We start from the raw sequence: 27511 nt of genomic DNA on the forward strand, positions 1-27511 counted from the left end.
GCAGCAGCTCAGCGCAGACGTCAAGCACAGGACATTCGTAAACAAGCACAGCAGGAAGCCAAACTCAGAATATTGAAACGCAAAGAACAAGCAAACTTTGAGAAAAAAGCACAACAGGAAGTGGCTATTGCGAATGCTCCGATAGCATTCTACAAACAAAAGCTACATGGTTAGGAGGAATGGATCTACATATTGACGACACCACCGAACGAGCCTTAGTGGACACAAGGGCCATACCTAATGTGGTTAACTACTCCACTTTCAGAAAAATCGTGCAGGAATCGCTAATGCCCAACATTATGAGGTTCAAAGTAGCAAACAAAGGCACTATGGACAATCTGGGCCACATAAATTTACCAATCACCATTGATGGAACAATTTATTTGCATCAATTTCATGTGGTCGAAGATCAACATCTTAACAAAGCAGTCATTCTAGGGGTGCCATGGATGCGCACTTATCAAGCCACACCAAACTGACAAGACAACACTTTACTCCTCGCACATGAGGGCAAATCTTTTGCCACACAATTTTTACAAACGGACCATGTATGGGAACTCTACCCTTGCCACATGCATTAGCTCAGCGATTCTCCACCACCATGGTCAAAAAAATATGGGTCAAGAAATCAATCATGGAAACCAAGCCTAGGCAATTGTGGATACCTAAACGACATTCCAATACACGTGAGCCTAGATTGCCTACACAAAATTTAAACCACCACAAATTGCCCACCGCTGTTGGTACAAGGCCTAACCCAATGGACCATTGTCTTTGACATCCAAACATAGTCAAATGGAGATGGCAACCCAAACAACCTCGCCTTCACGATGCCTCTTCTAGTGAATCCAAACCTAAGCAATTTTGATGGCAATCCAAACAATACCAAAAAGCAACCCAACTATCAGCATCAAAAATTTTGCAGGTCACAATCAAACACAGAGTGCATCTTCTCCAATTACTATTGTTTGGACCACACAGCTTCCAGGGAACCTTGCCACCAACAGCCACTGAACATATTGTTCAACACCTATCTCTTGCACAGCATTTTGTTTCCCCAAGCATATCCTCCATCAGCATCATAGAGCCACACTATATGGCTATGCATAGACACGCGCTTTATTCCCAAGCACTCTGACACATGTTCATCGTGGACGAATCACTCTAGGAAGGGGGGAAATGCGATAGGATTATCATTTGTATATACTATTATTATCATCTTACTTCTTTTCTTTTCATTTCGTTTCCTTTCCTTTTCTTTTAAAAAACATATAACAAGTTTTTCAGAGCCTTACAGACTCTTAATTTGCATAATCATGAGCCATACGTCACCACCTAATACCAGAACAAGAGTATGTATATAAGGGAGGATACACTAATTTGGCTAATTTTCATTGTAAATAATTTTCTTTTACAAAACAGAAAAAAACGACAGATAATCAACAAAAATTTGATAAGTCAAGCCAGGAAAGTCAGAATTGACTTTTGAAAGCAAACATCAAAACTTCAAAGCAAGGACTTCAAACATGGCAAATATGAAAAGATTCGACACAAGATGATTTTGAGCCAACTTCTGAAGGATCAAAACTGCAAATTGAACACCATTTGTAAACCGAGTGTTAAAATGGCAAACGGTTCGAACCACGGGTGATATGAATAACAAGATATGATCAATGAAGGTAAGTATAACTGGGGCATTCCAGGTAGACTGGGAACATATAGTCAAATGGGGCAACATAAGCTCATTTGCATTCACACACACACACACACACACACACACACAGAGAGAGAGAGAGAGAGAGAGAGAGAGAGAGAGAGAGAGAGAGAGAGAGAGAGAGAGAGAGAGAGAGAGAGAGAGAGATGAGCATAGAGTTTCCGGAGTTGCTTCTGCCCACTGCGACCACCTCGGTGGATCTTACTACACCAGATTTGACAAGATGCCTCGAAGGAAAACACAAAGGGAGTGGAATGTGGCAACTTATGAGATAATCGATATCTCATCTAATGAGAAAGCTCACCTCACCGAATAGGTACTTGAAGCAATTTTGGTGAACATCTTCATTGGAAGGTTTCAAGCAGTAGAAGAAGAAATTGTAAAGGCCACAATCTTTCCGCAAGAAATGTGGACTTTGCACCAAAAACCAGAAGTGCAAGCAGGGAGCAGGTGCCTACAGCTAGACAATTTCTTAAGACTGCCTCCTTGGGGAACGGATTTCAGACGATCTCACAAGCTCATAAGTTCAATTCAGTACAACGGGGAAGCAACTATGACAGACAAGGATGGGGCAGTCGTCAACGTAAATATCACAATGGAAATTATCAATGAAGCACTCCACCTACCGCAAGGGACGCACAATCTATTGCAGAAAACAAAGGCAATAGACAATGACAAAGCCTTTTTGAAGCAATGAGGCCACAGGCTGACGTATCAAGACCTGATCTACTCAGAAACTGAACTGCCATAGCGCCTTATTTTGCAACATTTCAAGGTGCAGAAGCCGCCCATATATACCGAACCTTTGTTGCATATGCCAGTGGTAATGGCGATGGGCTTAACTGAAGGCAATGTGGTCAATTGTGACTTTGGCAGGATCCTCTACACGGCCGAAACCAGAAGTCAAACAGACAAGGAAAAGTACACCGCTAAAGGACTCTGACATCAAGAAGACAGAGTTAGATGCTCGGAGTATCCAGGAAGACGGGTCCCACCCGAGAGACACTACTTCGGAGTACCAGCCCTGAGAGGAGGAGCAGGATAACCCATATACACTGGGATATACCATATTGAAGTAAAAGGTTGCGCAGTTGGTAAAGGCTATCCCCATTACTCATGCCAGGAGGACAATGGAAGAATCTCATGCATTGAGGAAAAAGCTCCGCCAACAAAAGAAAGATCAGCATCAAACCCAAGGAACAGAAGTGGATGATGAAAAGGAAGAGGATGAAGCCGAGAATATTCCACTGCTACGCAAGCAAATAGAGGCTTTGGAAAGTATTAAGCAACAAAAGAGGCAAGAAGCTGCAAAAAAAAGGGAAATTGCCGGCGCCATGAGGCAGCGCATTCACAATGAGCTCAAGCAAAAGATGGAGCAAACTAAGGCAAAGAGAAGAATCAAAGAAGCCACGCGTCGATTATCTTGAATCATGTGACAAATCTAGTCAACACAAAAAGGAGGAAAGTCACATGTAAGAAGAGGAACATCATGACAAATAGGACCAACAAGGCAAAGACCTTAGTTCTCCCAAGGATGTTGAGCCACTTCTAGAGGCTTCGAAAAAAGAGAAAGGAGAAAGTGCACTACTGTAGGAGCAAGGAGCAGAGGGAAAACAAACAGATCAAGAAATGGAGTGTGCACAAACAAAGCCTGCCACAACCTCTGATGATATAAAAGATTCAAAACAAAGAGAAAAGCAAGCTGAGGTGGCTAAGCAATCGGATCAGGGCCACAAAGACCAGCATACGCCAAGATCGCCATGCTCACAAGAAGCCATGGAGGAAGGAGAGGAGTTGATAAAATCCTTTGACATTGACACTCACTTAGAGCAGAGCAAGCTGTAGTTTCAATGTCAAAGGGCTCTTTACAACCTAAGAGAGTTGGAGTTAGAAGACAACAAAAACAAAGCATCTAGAGCGGTAGCAAAATCCTTGCAGTTCAAGCCTCAACAAATTAAAGCACTAAAGAAGGCACAACTCCAGACACAATCTGAGTTGCAGAGAGAACACGTAAATGTAACGTACTATTACAAGGAAGTGCAACAATTCAACGAGGCAAAGTCCGCATTGCAGATCGAGCAGCAACGCCTCGAGGAGGAGGAAAAAGAACAAAATGAGAAGCTACAAGGCTCATATGCGGTGGTTAGCAGATCTCTAACTGAGCTCCCCTTTGAGTGTTCTCCTGGCATTGCCTGCAAACATCATGAAATAATAATGAATGTTTGGCCTTTCCGAGTACCTAAATCACACAAATCACAGGCCATCTCATTGCTTTTACATGCCGAAGAGTTGAATAAACCCTAGATGTGTAGCCCAACGAGATGATGTTGGTTACACAAGCTTTCCACATGAGCACCTTGTACAGAGCCTTGCCCCCTCACAAAACAAATGATAGGTCATCACTGATCGGCCTTGCCGAATTCCAATTCCCTACAAGGCACATGCCTTGCCTGTACGTGCTTACATAACCAATGTGCCTTGGCATATTGAGCTTTCTCCAATCTAGTGACTGATGCAGTGCCAATATACCCATATACGACCGTGTGTGCATGCTCAAGGTTGAGAAAATTTTTTAAGAAACTTGACCACGTCGATCCACGAGCTTGTCGATTTGGATGCCATATTGAAAGCATATACTTTCAACAATCCATATCTACTGCAATCATATAAGCAGAGCATACCTGGATTGCAACCGTTAACAGTGACAACCTCGTATCTGGCAATTTGTCGTCGCATTGGCTTGTAGCCTTGCTCCTCTCTACATGATGCCCTTGCACTTTGTGCCTCCTCCAAAGGCAACGAGGAGTTGATCAACATCACGTGAGAGATTACAAAGACTTGCTTCCATAATCAGCCTCTCCGATTTATTTTGAAAAAAAATCGAATTCTCCGTGTTGCTTGCATGCCAGTTTATGTATCCTTGCCGGAACCCGTTTGCCAATCCAATTGTTTTGATGTCAATTTCGGCATCCCAACTTGCATAAGAAAATCTAGATTTGAACTTATATCAACCTTGCTCCAAACTCTGTCCTCCATGAGAGTTGTACCGACAACTCCACTCTAAAGCATCCACACACACACACACACACACACGGAGGGAGAGAGAGAGAGAGAGAGAGAGAGAGAGAGAGAGAGAGAGAGAGAGAGAGAGAGAGAGAGAGAGAGAGAGAGAGAGAGAGAGAGAGAGAGAGAGAGAGAGAGAGAGAGAGAGAGAGAGCATGCAACCATGCAAGTTCAAGCGCCCTCGTATATTTCCATAAATCATTTTTATGTTGAGTCGTAGGGATTTTTATCAGGCCTTTCCCTACCTCCTCTTCTGATTCATCCTCATCCCTTGGCTCCCGATCTTGTGTTGTGGGGAGAGCTCCCTAGCCTCGAGGCAGTGTCTTCCCCTCCTCCATGGCTCCTTCCTCCACCAAGTTCTAATACCAATGTAAAGCCTTGGGACTGCCTAGACTTGATCCTTTGCCCAACCTCCCTTTATAGGCCTTGGCCCTAGGATCACGTCTCCATTAGCAGTCGACCCTTGGCCTATTTGGCCCGGTCCTTGACCTCCGGGGTGGCCCTTGCCCTGATAGTGTCATACAATCTAATAGAAGATGGATAGTATATGATCACTCAAGATTTTAAAATGATTTTGCAAAATAAAACAAGGAGATGACTTATCTGAGTGCCTTACATTATGGTCTGCATTAATTTTTGCAAATATTAGACGATAAATCGGGTAGAAAAATGAAAAAAATTGAAGATCATTATGAAAATCATTTGATTAATGTGAATCAAGACCGAGATTAGTATTGCCATAAAGTTGTGGTAAACCTAATAAAGGTAATGGTGTTGTCCAGTGCTACTGTAATTAACAACCAGTAAAATATAACAATGAGCTATTTGAAGAGGACAAAATCAAGAAAATCTTCACAATTTTATAAGTACAACAAATTTATAGTCCTACAGATGAGTTTATGACTTTTTATAGCCTCAATTGATGAAATAAATCACAAAAAGACTGTGTAGAGTCATCATCATATAAGTTACAAAAAGTGGTCACAACCCAAGCTTACAGTAGGGGTGTTGTATAGTAGGAATGCTTGGGTATTTGGTTAGATAGAATTTTAAAACTTTGCATAATCAAAGGATGAACCAATCTTTATTGATATGAATGATGAGGTTGCTAGATTGAGGAACAGATTCTTCAACGTGATGATATATACGTGCGAAAAAGTCATAGTGAGAGAGTGATGTGCGCGTAGAAGAATGGCAATAAAAGTTAGTGATTCATGACGACACTTATAATATATCTAGACATCGATCATGTTTTGATAGACGTAGTTACACTATTCAAGCCAACAAGATTGAATGACGCATTGACAAGGTATTGAGCTTTTTCCAAACGGTCGTCACTATATCTAAAACTGTGTTCAAACTTGACGAAACTTTCTTCAGCTACCACCATATCTGTCAGCTACTCTGAAGCAAGAACATGAGGAATTTCCATAGCCTTTATGAAATTTTTCATGTGTACGTGTTGTGCACAACCATGTTGATGCACGCCTGCTGGTTGCTTGAAACAACATACATGTCCAAAACCACAACGAAGCTTTGTCCATAGAAAAAAAACTAAGCTTGACCTTGCTATTCCAAGTAGTATCTTTGAGAAAATTGGAAGAGGGGTTTTTTTTATTATGTTACTCAACACGACCACTTATTAATGAAAAGCAACATATTTCTTATCATGTCAAGGGAGTAGGTAATGAATTCAAAGATCTATTAAACGCTGCTACATTGTAAATAGTGAAAAGCTACCAAAAATTTGAGAGTGCCAAGGATGCCTCCACAGGGCATCACCAACACTCTAGCTGTAGCCTTTTCTGGCTTTTGATCACCAATGCTTTTCTTGGTCATGCAGACAATTTCTCTGCTTCTAGTCTTGGCATGAGAGATGATGTCCACTAGTAAGACACAAATGAGGCTAAATCCTCTTGCAACACAAGAGACAATTGGATAATTCCCTTATTGCTCTTACGAGAATAGCCATTCAAGAGATGTCCAGCTTCTTGTAGATAGTCTTGTGGGTGGCCATCGGTTGTTGAAGAGACCCTCCATGCAATTGCCACCTTGCAAAGCTGGGTATGTAACTTCACATGCCATGCCAATTGGGGCCTTCGGGTAGCTAGCGGGGTAGATACAACACTGTCATTGTGCAAGAGAGAGGCTATAACAATGCTCAAATTGCTAAAGTGTTATGAAAAGTTGTGGCACAAATGACGAAGAAATAATTTCTTGCCCATTGAAGCATGTGTCTACAACACCAATAGATGCGGCACGGTGGAGAAGGTAGCAAATTTAAAGGGTGAATTAGGGCAATTGCTGGGGAAGGTGCCGTCCGAAGGAGGCACCACTGTCGAAGAGTATCATGCACGTTTCAAGGGAGCTGAGGATTTCCATGACCACCTATCTTAGAAGGACTTGGCACTTCGTCCCGTCGCCACCACATCTTTTACCACCACGCTTTGGACACTGACGTAATCTTGTAGGAACATGGCCGAACTAGAAAGCGGAAATAGTGCTGGGATTGTGCATGTGGTTTGCTGCTAACTAGCCCAGCTTTAAATGCAACTTATCAGTCTACATTATGAATGGTGTGTGTAAAAATGCAGAGATGCGAAAAGTGTGGAGAGACAAATACGGAGATAGAGCATAAGAGAGATATTTGGTTGGTGGGTGGAGGAGTTGGGGGTTCGCTGACCACACAAGACGGCAGTTTGTGGTCTACACATGTGCCTCTAAGCTCGCATGGTTATCATTAGGTGGGCACTGTCAGTTGTTGATAAGTGAGAGAGAGCTCGGATCCAAAAAGACAGATGAGTGCTAGTTATCTGAAAGGACTCACCGAGCATCACCAGCTTCTGTAGGTAGTTGGACTGGGAAGGGGAAGAGGGAGAGAGAGAAAATAGCCAACGGCTGCATGAGCTGGGGGGTTGTTTGTATGGTAATGTAGAGAGTGGGTACTGCCAGCTGGTGGGTGGCATAAGGATACTAATGTATGGGTGCCTTCAATCGTAGACAAGGGACATGCACACGCTTCTGGCTGCATGGTGTGCATGCCAACCACACACACACTTGATTGCACCCGCTTTTGGAATAGTGGTTTAGCAAGGAGCTTTCAATATCTAAGTGCGTGTGTTTTTGATCGAGGTGATGAAAAGGAGGGAGAGAGAGAGAGAGAGAGAGAGAGAGAGAGAGAGAGAGAGAGAGAGAGAGAGAGAGAGAGAGAGAGACGGACTGATTGTTGCTCGTCGTTACGTGACCATAGCCGCAGATGCTGCATGGTGGCTAGTGAGAGAGAGAGAGAGAGAGAGAGAGAGAGGGGGGGGGGGGGGGGGGGGGGGGAACGAGAGATGAACGGTGACAGCTAGGCAAAAGAATTGTGTGTCTATGTGCGCGTACATTAGGAAGAGAATGGGGTTTAGGAGGACCTCTTTATTTGGCAGTTCAAGGAAGTCAAACCTTTTGTATTAAGAAAGTAATCAAAGGACGGCTTTGAATTCAAACAGGCAAAACGAATAGAATATTTGAATTCAAATTTTCTTCCCAAAATGGAATTTAAAATATAGCGGATAAAACCATATCATGTAGCATATCTATGGAAAGAGCTAGAAGCGTAGATTGTAGATCTATGATCTCCGCTCAAATCGGAGATCATACGTGGGAGTTATGGAAGGACGAAAATCATACAATTGTCCATCTCTTTTTTGGGGGGAAAGTGCATCCTTTGACCACTCTTACACATCTCTTACACACCCACCATTCTTGCACACATGGCGTATACCTATTCGTAAAAATGTTAATCACCTTCAAAGCTCATGGCAAATAAAGAGGCCCTCCTACACCCCATCCTCTTCCTAATGTAGCGGCCCATTGACAACGTCACAATCACGTCATATGATGACGTGAGAGAAAAAAACGGTCGATCATTGTTGTCGTCGTCTCTAGCTGGTGACCAGGGCGACAAGCAAGGTTTTCGAACGATGAGGATGGTGATGACCATCATAGTGGTGATGATGACAATGATGAATGTAGACGACAATAAGTTAGCGGACTAAATTAAAATTTAACCCTCCAGCGAGGTGGTTCCCACCATACGGTCACCTCTAATTGGCTCGCACTGTGAACAACTTGCCAGATAGTTCCTACTACAATGGAAAAAAACAATCTATGATCCCTCTTCTTCCTTTACACCTTTTACAACTCCTCTACTCCTTATTCATATCTTTGCGCTCGTCATAAGCTGGCCTATTAGTAATCTATCTACCACGATTATTCATGATTATCCATGATTATTCCTAGTTTGCATCTACTAAAAGCAGCTAATTCCTCTATTATACAATGCAAAGCGCTATATCTAGATATCAATTGATCACAAATCAATTAAGTATAGACCAGGCAAAGCATAAACATTCTATGACAAAGAAAGAGGACATAATCATTTAAAATTTAGAATGAAAAAGGGTGACAACACTTAGCTTTGATAAAGTTTTCCATGTTGATAATCATTGCATAACCACGAGTTGTGGCCACAGCTTTGATACCATTGCTACAAACGGGAGCGTGAAGAACCCTGCAAAACACTAAAAGCAACATACTGCAACCATAAAACTATCAAATCTCTATACCTCGCGAATCTACAAGCACGTAATCGAAGCTATACACGAACTGTTGGGATTCAGGCCAACTGGCTGGACATCCCAGTTACTACTAGCCCATCTACTAACTTAACCATGTTATACACTTATCTTTTAATACAATAGAATAAGGAGCTGCAACTGGATAACGTTTTTGTGCACTCTACCCAAAGTAGGTCTCTCTCTCTCTCTCTCTCTCTCTCTCTCTCTCTCTCTCTCTCTCTCTCTCTCTCTCTCTCTCTCTCTCTCTCTCTCTCTCTGTGCTCTCGCGCTTGCACTCACAAACGCTTTCCGCGGCACCTTCAACTGGTATCAGAGCAAGGTTTGTGCTTGCCGTTTTTGCGTCCACGCACGCGCACTTTTAAAAGTGCAAATAGGTTTCCGATTTTGGCATTGGCAACTTCAGCGTTCCAAGAGCGTTTCCATAAGGTGTCCTACTATTTTACCCCCCTTTTGAAGCTGTTCGTGCAGTCGCAAGCTTCATCCGATCTACGCTTCAGGAGTTGTATTTTTCAACTCCACTTTTGCTACAGCTATAGGTATAGGTACAGGACACAAGTGCAGGTTGTTTAGAGACTATTTTGGGATGGTATACAGCCGTTTCATGGCTATTATGTGTTATTGAGATGGTGTTTATGGGCTGATTAGGAGCACTTTTTGGCATCGACATTGTCTCAGGTTTTCGAGGCATCCATCTCCTCACAGGTTCTTGCATACAGACAGGACATCTAGGTTTCTTACAGGTTGCAGTGTTTTGCATCAGCACAGATTTTAGTGGGAGTACTTGATGCGCATATGAATTGTTTTGGAACTTTTGATAATGCTTGAGCTCTTTTGAGAGCAGTTTTACTCCCCGTAGGCATTTGTTTACTACTTGCACATTTTGTTTGGTGCCTGTTTGAGCGCGTATACTGCACCTTGCAGTATTGTTGATAGTGGATGTACGTTGAGTTGCAAAAACTGCCATATGTACTTTTTGTGGAGCCGATTTGGCTTGTTTCTGGCAGCCCCGACCGTTTTTGAGACTCGGTTCCGAGGCCCTTTCTGAGAATGGACAGATTTCTTGATTGCATAACCTTTTGTGAGGGTCGATAGCGTGAGGTTTTCTTGAGCTGGGGGATTCTCGAACGTTGAGATCCTTTCGATGATATAGGTTGCTGGAGTACCCCTTTTTTCGTGGCCTCGTCATAGGACATGTACAGAGAGGGCTAGGTACATTTGACGTCGTGTTGGCAATCTTGGGTCAGCTTTTGACTTTTATGCACAGTTAGTGGTTGATGCGCCTTATTTCTGCTCTAAGAGAATTACTTTTGATGCGTTACTGATCTCTTGTGACAGTTTTGGATTGAGATTTTGTCAATTTTTATGGGGAAACTCTGTCGAATTTTTCCCAGAATTACCAGTGTTTATCGCCATATTGTCTTTAGCTTGCACCCATGCCATCTAATGGTCAAAAGGATATTTAAAGTATCCAAAAAATTGATGGGACGAATTTTGCTATCTGGAAAGAGCAGATTCAAGATTTTTTTATACAAAAAGGGTAGTTGGATCCTATCATGGAGCGCCCAAAGGGTGAGTATACAGATGTTGAGTGGGAGAAACTTGATGCTAAGGCCAAATCTACCCTCCGTTTGCATTTGGTCGAATCTGTGTACTTTACTATAGTTGGAGAAAGGATTGCTAGAGATGTATGGGATAAGTTTTGTTCTAGTTATGAGAACAAAAGTGCCACTAATAAGATTTTCTTGATGAAGAAGTTGTTTGACCTTCATATGAAGGAAGAGGGCACTATTTCTACTCACATTAATGAGTTCAATATCATTTTCACTCAATTGACCACTCAGGGTTTGGTCTTCGATGAGGAAATCAAATATATCTTCTTGCTATGCAGTTTACCCTCGTCTTGGAATACATTCTATACTACAATTAGCAAAGCAGCACTTGGTACCAATCTAGTGTACAATGAAATCCTTGGGAGTCTGTTTACCGAGGAGATTCGCAGGAATTCTCTCGAAGGCAAGAAGGATGGTGATGTGTATGTTGCTAGTGATAGACAGAGGGGTCCAAAGCAAAGCTAGAGAAGATCAATGTGCTAGAGTCTTCATATGCTCCTATTGTAGAGACTCTTCCAGTGGTTGTTATGCCACTTACCTCTGACGTATTGGTCTTCATAGTAGATCTACCTGTCGAGGCTCTTGTTATAGAAGATGTGCAGTATGCATAGGATTGGATAGTAGATTCTGGTGCGAGTTTCCATGTGACACCACATAGAGAGTGGTTCTCTACTTATTCTCACTCTTGTGGAAAAGTGAGACTTGGTGATGCTTATGAACTAGACATTGAGGGTGTCAAAAACATCAAATTGCATCTAAGGAATGGCACGCACTTTACTTTATGTAATGTCATACATGTGCTCAAGTTGACTAAAAGCTTGATTTCTGTTGGTCAGCTTGATGATTTGGGATACAACACCACATTTGGAAATGGTTTTTGGATAGTACAAAAAGGTAATCTTGTTGTACTCAAAGGTCAGAATCATGGTACCTTGTATTCCATGCATGTGTCAGATGTTGGTCATGATTACGTATCTGTAGCCGAGCTGCCGTCTACTGAGTTGTGGCATTGCCGGCTAGGTCATATTAACCAAAAAGGAATGAGAACTCTGACTTGTTTTGGCTACTTACATGTCTTGTCTTATGCTGACTTTGTGTTTGTGAGCACTGTATCTATGGCAAACAGATTAGGTCCGTTCACTTACCATTGGGTCAAAAGCGAGATAAACCTCTAGATTTAGTATATAGTGATGTTTGTGGTCCTATGTCAACCAAATTTCTAGGGGGGGCAGCTATTTTGTGACATTCATAGATGACTCTACTCGAAAGGTGTGGGCATATCCTTTGAAACATAAGGATCAAGTTCTTCCTGTGTTCCAGAAATGTTTAGCACTCGTATAGAATCAGTTGGCAAGAAACTCAAGAGGTTGCGGACTGACAACGGTGGAGAGTATGTCTCCAAGGAGTTTGAAAATTTCTATGCTAAAAGGGGGATTAAAAGGTAGTTTACTGCACCATACACACCATCTTAGAATGGAGTTGCTAAGCGCATGAATCGTACGAGTCAGAAAAGAGTCACAGCCATGCTTTCTAGGGAAAATCTCACACAAGGCTTTTGGGCAGAAGTCGTCTTGACCGCAGTGCACATTATAAATCGTTCGCCTAGTACGCCATTGAATTATGAGATTCCATAAGGGTTATGGTCTAAAGGTAAGCCCCACTATGAGCATCTACTTGTTTTTGGTTGTGAAGCTTATGCTCAAAAACACTAGAGACTTTGGAAAGAGGGCTGAACAGTCCCCCCATAACCATCATCACCCCAAGGTGCCAATTTGTAACAAATACAACATGTGAGAAAGTGCCCCCTAGCTATAAACAAGGCTATGGGCCAAGTTGGAAAAATGTCAAACCCCAGAAAAACCCCACAACCCATCAATGGAAGGGTGCCTACAAATAAATAAAGGCCCCTACCTAGTTGGAGACCAGGCCAAAATGGCCGGCTAAGACCAAATGCAACCTGATTGTACATGCAGTGGGTGGCCAGGCTAGGAGACACACTCGCCATACAAGCATGCCTTTCAACGCTGTTGATAAAGCAGAGATGGGATATCGTCTGTGACACCCGGAATCTCGTCGAGTCATCCGTAGTTTAGATGTGATCTTCAATGAGTCAAAGATGCATAAACAACCTATCAAGGAAATAGAAATTCGTAGAGTCACTTTTGAGGATGTTGCCTCAGAGACAGTGAAATCAACTCAGTGGGCTAGTGATGTACCTTCCACTAGCAATGCTCCAGAGGGAGCAGATAGAAATCGTCAAGGAGTGAGACGGTCTACTAGAGTCTCTTGTCCACCTGCGTGTTTTGAGCTAGGTCTTGATTACATCATGTTGACCGATTGCGGTAAGCCAAGCTGCTACCAAGAAGTCATGATGACGGATGATGTGGTGAAGTGGGAGCAGGCTATGGAATCTAAGTATAACTTGATTCTGGCTAATGACACTTGAGACTTGGTACTGCCAAATGATCCAAAAGCTTTACCTTGCAAATGGGTTCACAACAAGAAATTTACCTCAGGTGATCCAAATCCAAAGTACAAGGCTAGACTTGTACCCAAAGGGTTCAAACACCAAAAGAGAGTCGATTTTGATGAGATCTTCTTGCGTGTGGTCAAAATGACAACGCTTAGAACCTTACTCGGTCTTGTAGCGATTGAGGACATGGAACTTGTCCAAATGGATGTGAAGACAACATTTCTTCATGGGGATCTCGATGAGGATGTTTACATGCAGCCGCCTGAAGCGTCTGTTCAGGAGAATGCATCTTGTGAGGAGCTAGTATGTAAGCTCAAAAAGGCACTTTATGGCTTAAAGCACGGTTCATGGCAGTGGTATCATAAATTTGATGCATGTATGAGGTCTCAAGGATATAAAAGGAGCGAAGAGGATCATTGCTTGTACACAAGAAAGCTAGATGATGGCTCAATGATCATTCTAGTTTTGTATGTTGATGACATGCTTATAGCTGGGAAATCCATTGCAAAAAATTGCCAACTTGAAGAAAACACTTAGCAATAATTTTGCAATGAAATATTTGGGGGATGATACACACTTTCTTGGCATGCGAATAAAAAGAGATCACAAACGTTGTATTCTTGAGTTATCTCAGGAAACATACATCGAGAAATTTTTGCAGCTTGGAGAGGGGCAATAGAAAACACACCCAACACACAAAATGTTTGTCTCTCTATAGCCCAGAGATTCCACAACACCCCTGACCTATCTAACAACACCTTCAAACTGGCTAATTTGCACTAACAACTCCACTTTAGCATACAGAACAATTGTCCCATACCTTGCAAAAAACACCTTATAGCGCAAATGCACCCACATTGCTCAACTCACCCTTTCCAACTCACAAGACACCCGGATTCTACCCTCTTGATAACACCCTTCAAGCTGCAGGCAAACCCTCTGCAAGCACTGACAAGTACACAAAGAGCGAGAGAAAAGGAGGGGGATGGAGAGAAGCAACACAAGAAATAGGGGCGAAGGTTTGGTAGTATTGCATAGGGAGATAGTACAATCATGTATGCAGCACCAATGGAAAGCTTGCAAACCTCTAATAACTCTCTCTGGCAAAAAAGCCCTCAAAAAATCACTTCTCCCCCCTTTTATGGGGCTTGGCTAAGGCTTAAAAAGAAAAAAAACAAGGAGCTACCAAGCTCGTACAATTAACTCAAGCTCCCTTTACAAGTTTTCTTGCATTGCCACCACTTATCACTTTTGATTTTTTTGGCAACTGCTTGGTGCACACTTCTTTACTCTTTGTCCGCCCTTGCACTTGCCTTTTTGGATTTGTGGACACCTTGCAGATAGGCTCCCCCTCTCTCATTTGACCCCTTTGTTACATGCTCCCTTGCTTGCTTGCCTTGGACCCTTGGGCCGCCTTGAACTCGCCTTCTCTCTCTCTCTCTCTCTCTCTCTCTCTCTCTCTCTCTCTCTCTCTCTCTCTCTCTCTCTCTCTCTCTCTCTCTCTCTCTCTCTCTCTCTCTCTCTCTCTCTCTACACTAGATGTTGCCGCAAGACTAGCCTCTTGACTCGCCTTTGAGCCAGCCTTGTGACTCTCTCCCTCCGACTCTTCTATCATCCGCTGTGGGACTCTCCCCTTGATGGGCAATATCGACATCTCTATTGGGGGGGGGGGGGGGTATCCCTTTAATCTCCAAAAGAGGCCCTAATGGGTGCGGGCACAATCGCTTATGGGATGCCACATCATCCTTCAACACACGGCAACACTGTCGAGAGCCGGCCAGCGCGCCATCATCTCCAACAAGTACAACGATGGGCCACCACCCTTGCAGGGCAGCACGCTGCCAACGTAGCGCCCATTACGTGCCTCCATCTCCAGGTCACCAAGGAGCTTCCATCTCCCATCGTATGCTTATAATAGCCTCACGGGACAGGCTAAATACCCCGTTGACTAGCCTTGCCACCACATATATGGGTTAGCAAGCAGCCACGTGGAAGCTCCAAGCTCCATGGCCTCTTAAGGCATTGCAAATTTTCCTTCAAACATAGCCTTTTTCCTTGGCCTTCCTTTCCTAGGCTCCCATGTCTTCTTCCAGTGTCGGATTCCCAAGCTGCAAAGTCCGACCAAAAACTCGTTTTGTGGACTTGAAACCCCTTAGCTCTAGCCATACTTTGAGAGTGCTCGAGCCCCCGAACCAAGGACGTAAAAAAGCCAATTTTCATCTGCAACAATCAACTTCAGACACAAGCACCCAATCTTCAAACTTCTGTATCTTTCCGCTCCGGGCTCCGTCTGACGTGCAATCAATTCTTGCTAGCTCTATATGATGCATACCTTGCTGTAGAACCTTGCTACAACTCAAAAGATGCCAGATTGCATGATTCCCCATGTTGTTAGGTGGGCACCAACCTAGCCCTCGGCAAAACTTCAGTTGGCAATAAAATGCAATCCGTAGCTCCTATCTATAACCTGAAAAGACAGGTAGGCCCCATAAATCAGGCACTACACGCCTATATCATGACTTCCACTTGGACCATCTTTCCTCAGCTGCCCTGTCCGGCAAGAATCTGCAACACACTGAACCTTCAACCTTCCATAACTTGGGCTCTGTAGCTCTGTTCGATGAGCCATCTGGACCTGCTCCATCAGCACTTCAAGCTCTTCATTCATGGACCCAAAGACTGCACCTCGCATCTCCTTCACTTGCTCCCCAAATTAGCCCCTCATGGAGTCTTCCTTGGCCTGTAAACCGCATCAATCATACACCTCCGTTGTTACCTGTCAGCCCATGATCTTCCTAGCTACTCCAACCTTTTGCCAAGCTTCTGCTAGCCTACACATATCTACCCATGATATCTTCTAGGGTTGACACACTTTGGCTGTACCATCATTGCCCACCCCCTAGTTGAGCATTTATGCTTAACCACATAAGAGCTTTATTCCATTTTTTAACTGCAAAACTTGGCACACACTATGAGAAAACCAAAACCATATGTACACAGTTTTATTGCACCCTACTGCAAAACCTTCAAGTGGGTTGCCTCACCCCCTGCATCATAGAGCTTCCGCCTAGATCAAACACCTGCCATGGATATCCTTTACCCATCTGGAACTGCTCACCATAGTGCCGTACCCCAGCACCTAGCCACCATGTGTGTAGGATGGACATAGCCTACCTAACACCAAGCTCCAACACATGTCGGACCCTCCCTCCCAACCAAATAAAGTGGAGGACTTCACCATAGAACCCTGCACCTAGTGAGTCAACCACCGCATAGCTACATCTACCACAATATCCATCAACTATAGCTTACATACCTTCAATGGAAGCAAAGTTACTGCTTAGGATTCTTCTTTCTCCACCATTGGACATGTCTTCTGCATCGAAATCTCTTCCGTATTTGGCATCACAACCTCCTCTTTGGCCACACACTCAATTCCAGCATCATCGAGCCCTTCCTGGTCTATCGTCCCTTCAAAGTCGATCAGCACCTCTTGCTCTTCAAATTCAACCTCCTGCTCTTCAACCACCTATTCTACCACTGTATCATGCTCCGCCAAGGAAAAGAGAAACTCGTTCTCTACTACATCCACCTTGACTTCATAGGAACGACTGCTCCATCTCTCCTGGAAAAATGTTGCACCTATTGCACCACCATGGCACATTCCACCGCGACTTTCATCAGCATGGCAATTAGCATGGCACCACGCTTGCTTTGTTTCCTGCTCTTCTTGCACATGGGCTACTACCATATCATCAAACACATAAGAGGGCAGATTTGCCTTTACCAGCTCAGGTTCCTCAGACTTTGTCTCTCCATCATAGGATGTGGACTCATCCACTCCATCCTCCTCTCTTCTCTCCTAGCTATGCAAGCTTGTATCCTCATCATCACCGGCATCATAAACTGATTCCATATCTGTATCTTCATCTGCTTGCTGCTCCACGAAAGCTTGACCATCATCGTGACTTCGCTCACTTTCTTCATTAGCTTCTGAACCCTTGGTATCTGCAACCTGATTGCATGATGCTATCTTTTCATGCGAACTTTTCACAAGAACAGGCTTTACCTCTTCAAGCCGAACCGGAAGCTCCACATCTGCTACCACTTTTGCACCTTGGTTCACCTCAATATGGAGCTTCTCCTTGTTGACAAGCTCGTCCACTCTCAGTATATGCACATCACGAACCAAAAATCTCCAAGGAACATAACCAACAGTAGGCCTTACCTCAACAGGCTTGGCACTCCGAGCACTTGGAACTGCCTTGGGCTGAACCAAAGAACACTCTGCTACACCCGCAACAGGCATATAATCTGCAGGTTTCAACATGTCAAGCTCCAGCTTCTGCTTTACCTTTCTTCTTTTTATCTTTGCCAGATAGACCGTGTCTTTATAGGTATTTGCACCGTCTTCTACCTTTTCTCTATTCCTCGAATGCAAACACTCCAGCAGCTTTGACAGCTTCAAATACTGGTTGCTTTTGACCCAAGTAGCAACCTCTAACTGCTTCCAACAAGCTTCAAACTGCTCAATGAAAATGGAGAAATCTTTACTTACATCCTGGCATATCACCTTCAGCCTTGTACCAGCTTCTTCTGCCGTAACCACTTCCCAAAACCGCTCCAAAAACTGATTTTACAATCTTTGCCAACATTCTCAATCACTGCTCTATAAACCATAGAACCACACCTTGGCTCGTCCTTGCATCAACAGCTGCACCGTCTGCAACCTTTTTGCATCCATCGATATACGCATCGACAACAGCCATAACTCAAAATCTGCTAACCAATCCTCGAGATCTTCAATGCCCGTAAATATGGGGCCAAAACCTGGCTCCACCATCTCTGTCAGCTTCAAACACCTCGACCATTGGCCAACCGCTTTGTCGGCTAAAAAACAATGCTTCAAACGTCAAATTGGAGCATCAGACAGCTCCTCAGGGGGGCACCAGAAGATGGAGAGACGGAATAGGGAACACACCCAACACACAAAATTTTTGCCTCTCTATAGCCCAGGGATTCCATAGCACCCCTAACCTCTCCAACAACACCTTCAAATTGGCTAATTTGCACTAATAACTCCACTTTAGCATACAGAACAACTGTCTCATACCTTGCAAAAAACACCTTACAGCACAAACACACCCACACTGCTCAACTCACCCTTTTCGACTCAGAAGACACCCCGATTCTGCCCTCTTGGTAACACCCTTCAAGCTGCAGGCAAACCCTCTGCAAGCGCTGGCAAGTACACAAAGAACGAGAGAAAAAGAGGGGGATGGGGAGAAGCAACACAAGAAATAGGGGCAAAGGTTTGGTAGTATTGCATAGGGAGATATTACAATCATGTATGCAGCTGCAATGGCAAGCTTGCAAACCTCCAATAACTCTCTCTGGAAAAAAAGCCCTCAAAAAATCACTTCTCCTCCCTTTTATGAGGCTTGGCTAAGGCTAAAAAAGAAAAAAAAACAAGGAGCTACCAAGCTGGTACAGTTAACTGAAGCTCCCTTTAGAAGTTTTCTTGCATTGCCACCACTTGGCACTTTTGATTTTTTTGGCAACTGCATGGTGCACACTTCTTTGCTCTTTGTCCGCCCTTGCACTTGCCCTTTTGGCTTTGTGGAGACCTCTTGGATAGGCTCTCTCTCTCTAATTTGACCCCTCTATTACATGCTCTCTTGCTTGCTTGTCTTGGACCCTTGGGCCGCCTTGAAGTCATCTTCTCTCTCTCTCTCTCTCTCTCTCTCTCTCTCTCTCTCTCTCTCTCTCTCTCTCTCTCTCTCTCTCTCTACTCTAGATGTCGCCGCAAGACTAGCCTCTTGGCTCGCCTTTGACCAGCCTTGTGACTCTCTCCCTCTGGCTCTTCTATCATCCGTCGTGGGACCCTCCCCTTGATGGGCATATTGGGGGTATATCCCTTTAATCTCCAAAAGAGGCCCTCATCGGCGCGCGCACAATTGCTTATAGGATGCCACGTCATCCGACAACACACAGCAACGCCGCCGGATGCCGGCCAGCGCGCCATCATCTCCAACAAGTACAACGGCGGGCCGCCACCCGTACAGGGCCGCAGGCCGCCAACGCAACGCCCATTACGGGCCTCCATCGCCAAGGCACCAAGGAGCTCCCATCTCCCATCGTATGCTTATAATAGCCTCACGGGCTAGGCTAAATACCCCGTCGACTAGTCTTTCCACCACTCATATGGGTTATCAAGCAGTCATGTGGCAGCTCCAGGCTCCATGGCCTCTTAAGGCATTGCAAATTTTCCTTCAAACATAGCCTTTTTCCTTGGCCTTCCTTTCCTAGGCTCCCATGTCTTCTTCCAGTGTTGGATTCCCAAACTGCAAAGTCCAGCCAAAAACTCATTTTGTGGACTTGAAACCCCTTAGCTCTAGCCATACTTTCAGAGTGCTCGAGCCCCCAAACTGAGGCCGTAAAAAAACAAATTTTCATATGCAATCAACACCAGACACAGGAACCCAATCTTCAGACTTCTGTATCTTTCTGCTCTGGGCTTTGTCTGATGTGCAGTCAATTCCTACTAGCTCCATATGATGCATATCCCGCTGTAGAACCTTGCTGCAACTCAAAAGACGCCATATTGCACAATTCCCCATGTGGTCAAGTGGGCACCAACCTAGCCCCCAGAAAAACTTCAATTGGAAATAAAATGCAATCCGTAGCTCGTATCTGTAAACTGAAAACACAAGTAGACCCCATAAATTGAGCACTACACGCCTATATCCTGACTTCCACTCCACTTGGACCACCTATCCTCAGCTGCCCTATCCGGAAAGAATCTGCAACACACTGAATCTTTAACCTTCCATAACATGGGCTCTGTAGCTCTGTTTGATGAGCCGTTTGGACCTGATCCTTCAACACTTCAAGCTCTTCATTCTTGAACCCAAAGACTGCACCTCGCATCTCCTTCACTTGCTCCCCAAATGAGCCCCTCATGGAGCCTTCCTTGGCCTATAAACCGCATCAGTCATACACCTCCGCTGCTACCTGTCAGCCATGATCTTCCTAGTTGCTCCAACATTTTGCCAAGCTTCTGCTAGCCTGCACATATCTGCCTATGCCACCTTCTAGGGTCGGCACACTTTGGTTGTACCAGCGTTTCAATATGAAGGGGAGAAAGCATTGAGTACCCCAATGCAGGCATTCTTGAAACTCAGCAAGGAAGATGCACCCAAATCTGATCCTGAGCGATCTGAAATGGCTAAGGTACCATATTCTTTGGCATTGGGCAGTCTCATGTATGCTATGGTGGCCACAAAACCAGACATTTCTTTTGCATTGGGAGTGGTGAGCCGATATATGGCAAATCCTGGCAGCAAGCATTGGGAAGCAGTGAAGTACATTCTTAGGTACCTCAAAGGTATAGTCGGCAGGTGTTTACACTTTGGGAATAGTGATGCATCCATCGTGGGTTATGCGGATGCAAACTATGCGGGTTGTGTTGACAATAGGAGATCAACATCTGGCTATGTTTTCATATTTACTGGAGCAGTAGTATCTTGGAGGTCATGTCTTCAAGATTGCACGTCGTCTTCCACTACGGAAGCAGAGTACGTTGCATTGTCGGATGCAAGTAAAGAGGCTGTATGGTTATCTTGCTTAGTCAAAAATCTTGGCATTGATGAGACTCCAGTGATATATTGTGATAGTCAGAGCGCTCTTGCATTGGCAAGGAATCCCGTGTTTCACTCCAAATCGAAACACATTGAAGTCAGGTATCATCTCGTGAGAGATTTCTTGGCCAAAAAGCTCATTGATTTGGTCAAGGTACACACTGACTCGGGGGGTTCACTATGTGTAAAACTACCATATCACGTGCGTTCAAGACATGTTTGTAAAACCCCTTATCTGTGAATTTTCTTAAGAATATAATGTACCCTTTTCTTTTAAAATCTGTAAGTTTTTTTCAAATTTAAAAAAATAATGCCCTTTTGTATATATATTTCTATAAATTTCAAGAACTTTAAATACCCTTCTGTTGAACTCACGTGATACATTACATTTTTATTAGGTGACCTCCCCGGGCACACTGACGACAACCCAACAGATGGTTTGACGAAAGGCTTAGCTTTGGAGCCGTTTACACATTGCAATGAGTTGATGGGTATAGGTTGAAACCACTAGATTGCTTCATGGTTGTACATACCAGGTCACTTGGGCTGCGTTGGCCTTCAAGTGGGAGTTTGTTGGGATTCAAGCCAATTGGCCGGACATCCCACTTACTACTAACCCATCTACTAATTTAACCATATTATACACGTATTCTTTAATGCAATAGAATAAGGAGCTGCAACAACAGGACAACGTTATTGTGCACTCCACCCAAAGTAGGTCTCTCTCTCTCTCTCTCTCTCTCTCTCTCTCTCTCTCTCTCTCTCTCTCTCTCTCTCTGCTCTCGCACTTGCATTTGCACACACTTCCCGCGGAACCTTCACGAAAAAAGAGAAACAGTGAGTGAGTGAGAGTAGAAGAGCGCATGCAGGTGCACCTCCTAAAGCGAAGTGCTCCACCTCCACCGCCAGAGAGAAGAGAGGAGAGGAGAGAACAAAGACACAAGCATTTGGCACAATCTCCCCCTGTGCAAGAGTGACCATTTCCCTCTTGCACGTATTTATTTTATAGATTTTTGAATGGTCAAAGTGAATACAAATTGGCTGGCCGGTCATAAATGGCCAAAGCTCATAAAAGAGCACTCAAATAATAAAATGTATATAAAATGTATATAAAATATATATCCGTTCGCATAAGTCTAGATTGGTCAAGTATTTTCCACCTATCAACTGCAATAAATAGTAAAATATCAATTCAATTACACGCAGTCTTCGACTTCATGAGTCCTCCAAGATTATACAAAAGCCTAATAGTCTATAGTGAACCATTCATTTAATGAATCCCCATCCATAGAGCACACATAGATAACCTTTCATAACCTATAATTACTCTCATACCTACCTAGATCAAGTGCCATAAGAAGAAATTGTCCAAACATTGGAGATTCATAAAATCCTTCTAGCATATGTGGTTACAAATACCCATAATGTATGTGTTTTCTGTGGATAATGCAACACCATATCTTGGCCCAATACCGTGCAACCATGTTGAATGTGTCTCCAATTGTTTTTGGATCTACCAGGTTTGAACATCATGTTGACTACATAGCACATGTAATCTTTGCAATACATAAAAACTCATCCTAAATCAAGAGGAAGCGCTCAAACCCCATTGGTGATTGACAATAGAATCTATCTTTTGGTATGCACACAAGAAAAACTACTCACTTTCACTGGAAACCATAAGATCCCTTACACAATCAGAAAAACAAGAAAAATACCATTAAAAATCCATATCATGCTTATCCTCCAAAGAAGCTAGCAAGAATCTTCTAAAAAAATTGGTTGCCTTGCCACCTTGGTAGATGATTCATACCATCTTTGCCCAGTCTAGATTTGGGATCCTTATGTGCTTGTTGGTATTAACCCATTCCCATATCATCAACTTTGACACATGGAAGCTCAGTAACATTCTTTGCATCTATTACTTTTGGACTATCAGTCACACATATAGATTTCTCTATGCATAAGTCCTCTATCTGGTCTTCTTCAAAAATGTGTGTGCCTATTGAAATCCCATTGTCCCTTTGTAAGACATGCACCCCCTTTGAATAAGCATTCCCATCATTAGGGGTATCACCACATGTTTATCCACATCCATGTAAGCCACATAGAAAAACATTAATGACATCATCCTCTTCTTGTTTTGCAACATCCTCATTTGTATGCACTTCTCTACCAACATACATAGACTCTTGCTCCTACTCATATGTATCACATGATCCATCCATGGTCTTCAGTCAAGTTTTCACATCATGACATGCACCTTGTTTTAATTTAATGATTCTTCACATACCTGTAGACAATCCACACGCATGGTATCCCTATGTGAGATGATTATAGAACAAAAGGTAGCTTCCTTATCACATCATATAGGTTTCTAATGGCATAGCCATTAGCTTTGAGTTTTCCTTTAAGAAAAAATGTGAGAGACCCAATCTGGTATCAGTCTGCAACAGATGTGCATCGACCACGGATTCTAACTTGGCACTTAATAGACCCCTCGACAGTCATATATCTCAACATCTTCTCAAACAATCGATTACCTATTTCTTCTATAGTATCCTCCATATGAAAAAGAGATTGCTCTATTTGTGAAGCTAAAACACATGCACTTACTTAAAAAACGGACTCTTCAAAGGTGTGTCAAAAATCCCCATATGCTTTGAATAGCAATTGCATGTACTCATATTGATTTGGACCTACTCATATGATTTGAATAGCCTCTTCATATAGATCTAGACAACTTACTATCAGCTCAAATCCCATGATCATACGCTCATCTGATACATCTTTGAGTTTCATGTTAATCTATAGAAGAAAATATAATCTTTTACAATATTCGTATAGAAAATACCCTTGTTAGCACGCACATGGTCTAGTGTTACTCCCATTGCTTCATCGAGAGTTCTTTTCGTATCGATTCTTCTTCATTGATTGATAATTTATCAATCATCTGCATCAAATTGGCAAAACTTGGGGTCTAATGTTTTTATTTAGAAAAGTATATGGCTTGAATTTTTTTCATAAAGTCTGTAGCCCATTCTTTGGCTACATCTGCACTCTCTTACCCCGGTCGAGTTTATCAAACTTGAATATCAGAGTGCACAGTTCTCCGGGGTTAACCGGGAAAGCGTCGAACTTCTAGCTGTGAGAACGCATTTATTCAAGAGAGAGATAATGTCATAATAACGCATTTATTGGCCATGTGGCCGTATTCCACAAGTTGAATCCGATGGTTTGCTATAGCTCAAAATAAGCTTAATCCAACGATGAACAGTTATTGCTCTAGAGAGATGAAGGAGCCCACTAAGGGCTTATGCAGGCCAAAAATAAACATGAAAAAAATTTGTACCCCTATCCTGTTTAAAACTTTAAGCATATGCCAAAAGATAAAAGGGGGTTATAGGCCATGGAGCTATATGTTGATGTTGTGAACAAATAGAACAGGATGGCTACAAATTATATGCGCTACAAATTGCCAAAGACAATGAAATAGGCCACAAACAAAGTGACTCGGAGAGCGGCAACCAGCTTATGAGCTGCTGAAGAATCACCAGCTAAAGTATAGAGTGTGGAAGACATGGGATCATCAAGGCCAAAATCATAGGCTTTCAGTCCATTTGGCATAAACAAGCCGTAATTCCTCTCTGATGCCGGTCCTGGCTTCGAATCCTCATTAAACAATGCAAAAATGTATGCCTCCAATGGTATGTCTGGCCTCATTGGAGTTCCCTCTCTTGATGCCACCCTCCTGATCAAGTTAGAGTTGTACATTTGCGCATTTTCCGGATTTGCTCCAGCCTCGTCGGCATCCCCCTTTGCTGGCCACCCTGTCTCTGACACTATCACCCTCACATTCTTGAAGCCCAAATTTGCCATTGCCGAGTAAATCGCATCCACTTGGGCATCCAACATGTTGTAGTACAGAAGCATTGTGTTCTTGTCCTCTACACCCACCTTCTCTAAAAATAGTGCATAGTCAAGGGAGACCGTGCTCGGATTAGCTTTGTAAGCAAAGAACGGATACGCATTGATCATGAAGGGAGAGCCTGTGGATGAGAGGAAGGAGAGCAATGGTTTCATGTATGGTAAGGCAATCTCGGGGAGAAACGCGCCAGACGAAGGAGGATATGAACTCCCTAATACAGCCAAAGAATGAGGGGTTGAAATGGAGATTTTGTTGTTTAGGCCCAGGTATGAGAGACAATAATGTATGTTTTGCATGGCTTTTATCACAGAGGATATGAGAGTGGTATCGCCGCCGGAGAAAACCTCATTTCCAACGGCAATAGCAGAGATTTGTGTATTGGGGACATACAGCAAGATGTTCTCGTACAACCACTCCATGGTACTCTCTAAAGAGGTGAGAGCTTGGACCTCTTCATTGCCAATACCGACAATGAAGGAGATGCCGGTGTTGCCAAAAGCTTGAAGGACTGTTTGGTTGGTACTGTAGATCTTCACTTTGGATATGGAAATGGACTGTAGCAGCCTCACCACTTGAGTAGGAGGGAGCAAGTTGTCTGCTACCATGCCATAATTTATGCCTATGTTTAGTGAGCCTCCTAAGGCAGCTTTTTGGGATTGGAGGCCCAGACCTTGCAAATTGAAGAAATTAAGCATTTAAGCTCTAGTTTTGGTTTGTGGCATTAACAATTAGCAGTAGAATGTTCCATGCTACACTTGCCCCGCCCACATACACACACGCGCAAGTGCGCACACACTAATTATGAGTTAACCCCTTCTCATTGTCAATGGATGCATCCATGAGGGCAACATACTCAACTCTGGAGAAAACAACAGTTCACAGCTAGAAAGATGCCGCATGAATACGCAGAGAAACGTTTCGGGCATGTGTGCCCATGCGTGCGCACACGGGCAATCACCCTCTTCCCTCTCTGTATCACATATATGACCTCCTCATTGTCACTGGATGCACCCATGAGGGCAACATGCTCAACCCTGGAGAAAACAACAGCTCCCAGCTACAAAGATGGCGCACGAATATGCACAGAAATGTTTCGGGCATGTTCCTGATGCGTGCGCACATGAGGATTCCCTCCCCTGCCTCACCATCTTCCCTCTCTGTATGACATATATGCATTAGTAGCTCAAGCAAGTTTGCATAAAATGCCTTAGTGTAAGGGATCCATAATTAAAATCCAGAGGTTACACAGAGTCACCCTGTTAGTGTTCAGTTGAGATAAAGCAACCATTTTGGTTGCTTGAGTGATCCCAAGATGAGGCAATGACAGCAGGTGCCTTACCTCCAAGCATGCAGACCAGAACCCAAAAAGAGAGACTCAAGCTCTCCATCGGAGCTGCCAGCAGAGAGGGATTTGGGCCTCCACCTGCAAAGGAGACCTATGAGGCAAAGCTGTAATCCATTAAAAGCAGTACAGCGAAAGGCCATTTTTTAACGAGTCCTTTTGCAAAGTGTGTGTGCGCGCGCGGGCGCCTGTGTGTGTGTGTGTGTGTGTGTGTGTGTGTGTGAGAGTGAGAGAGAGAGAGAGAGAGAGAGAGAGACAGATCAGAGACAGATCAGAGACAGAGAGAGAGCGCTTTGTGCTGAAAGGCAGACCTTGAAGGAGTGCTGGAAAAGACGGTCTAATCTCACCTACAAATTTTTGAACGGTTTAGAAAGTTCTTGTACTCTCTTTAAAAAAACGGTTTAATGATTTAATCTCACCTAGAAATTTTGAAATTTACCTCTATATTTTAAATTGAAATTGAGAAAACCTAGAAAATTTCAGAAACTCAGTGTAAAAACCTTCAAAGATAGTCAATTTACCTCATGTTTTTTTTTAAATGGTTTTCTTGAGCACAAGCAAGAATTAGCTAGAAATTCGACTCTGAACTTGTGCTTATTATCTTGAAGCACTTGATGTTGCCGGTGAATCAAAGTGCTCCACAATTGTCATCTCGCATCTATTATTGTAAGATAATGGCAAAAAGCAAGTCGGTAGCGATGCGTCAACAAATGCTCTCTCCAACCAGTACCTGTGTGAGTGTGAGGAAAAGGATTTTGTAGGCAATGCCATTACAGAGTGGGAAGGATCCCCAGGAGAAGTCTTGCCACACGTCAGGCATGCATAGGTAAGGGGCTATATATAGAGGATGGTTGGGAGGAGACTAACATGGCATCAGAGCTAGAGAAAGAAAAGGTTTGTTACCATAATTCCATAATATTGTTTTGGAGAATAGTATAACCAGAGCTTTCCACAAGGTTAACATCAACAGGAGTTTAAGGCTGTCATAATAATCAATATCTAATTCTCCTAAATGATTTTCTCATGTTAAACTGATCATTTAATATGGGGAAGTGCCAGGGGAGAAAAAGCTAGAATATTGGTTAAGCTAGCAGACCGTCCACAGTAGGGATCCAAAGG

General features: G+C 43.4%; 1 protein-coding gene across 1 annotated transcript; it reads right to left on the bottom strand.

The window, feature by feature from the left end:
* Positions 1–24491: 24491 nt before the first annotated feature.
* On the bottom strand, positions 24492–26650 carry LOC147461394 (glucan endo-1,3-beta-glucosidase 11-like). Its single transcript, XM_086508958.1, has 2 exons — positions 26390–26650; positions 24492–25720 (listed from the first exon to the last, which is right to left on the bottom strand). The coding sequence occupies exons 1-2, from the start codon at positions 26436–26438 to the stop codon at positions 24591–24593; spliced, it is 1179 nt and encodes a 392-aa protein (XP_086365084.1). The 5' UTR covers positions 26439–26650; the 3' UTR covers positions 24492–24590.
* Between the last annotated feature and the right edge of the window lie 861 nt (positions 26651–27511).

Source organism: Adiantum capillus-veneris, chromosome 3 (genome assembly GCF_014529385.1).
Source record: "Adiantum capillus-veneris isolate H3 chromosome 3, ASM1452938v2, whole genome shotgun sequence".
Taxonomy (NCBI): domain Eukaryota; kingdom Viridiplantae; phylum Streptophyta; class Polypodiopsida; order Polypodiales; family Pteridaceae; genus Adiantum; species Adiantum capillus-veneris.

Excerpts from the sequence above, each read along its gene's own strand:
- LOC147461394 (XM_086508958.1), bottom strand. The coding sequence starts at position 26,438 with ATGGAGAGCTTGAGTCTCTCTTTTTGGGTTCTGGTCTGCATGCTTGGA. Across the intron at positions 25,721-26,389 it reads TCTGGTCTGCATGCTTGGAG|GTCTGGGCCTCCAATCCCAA; the intron begins GTAAGGCACCTG and ends TCAATTTGCAAG.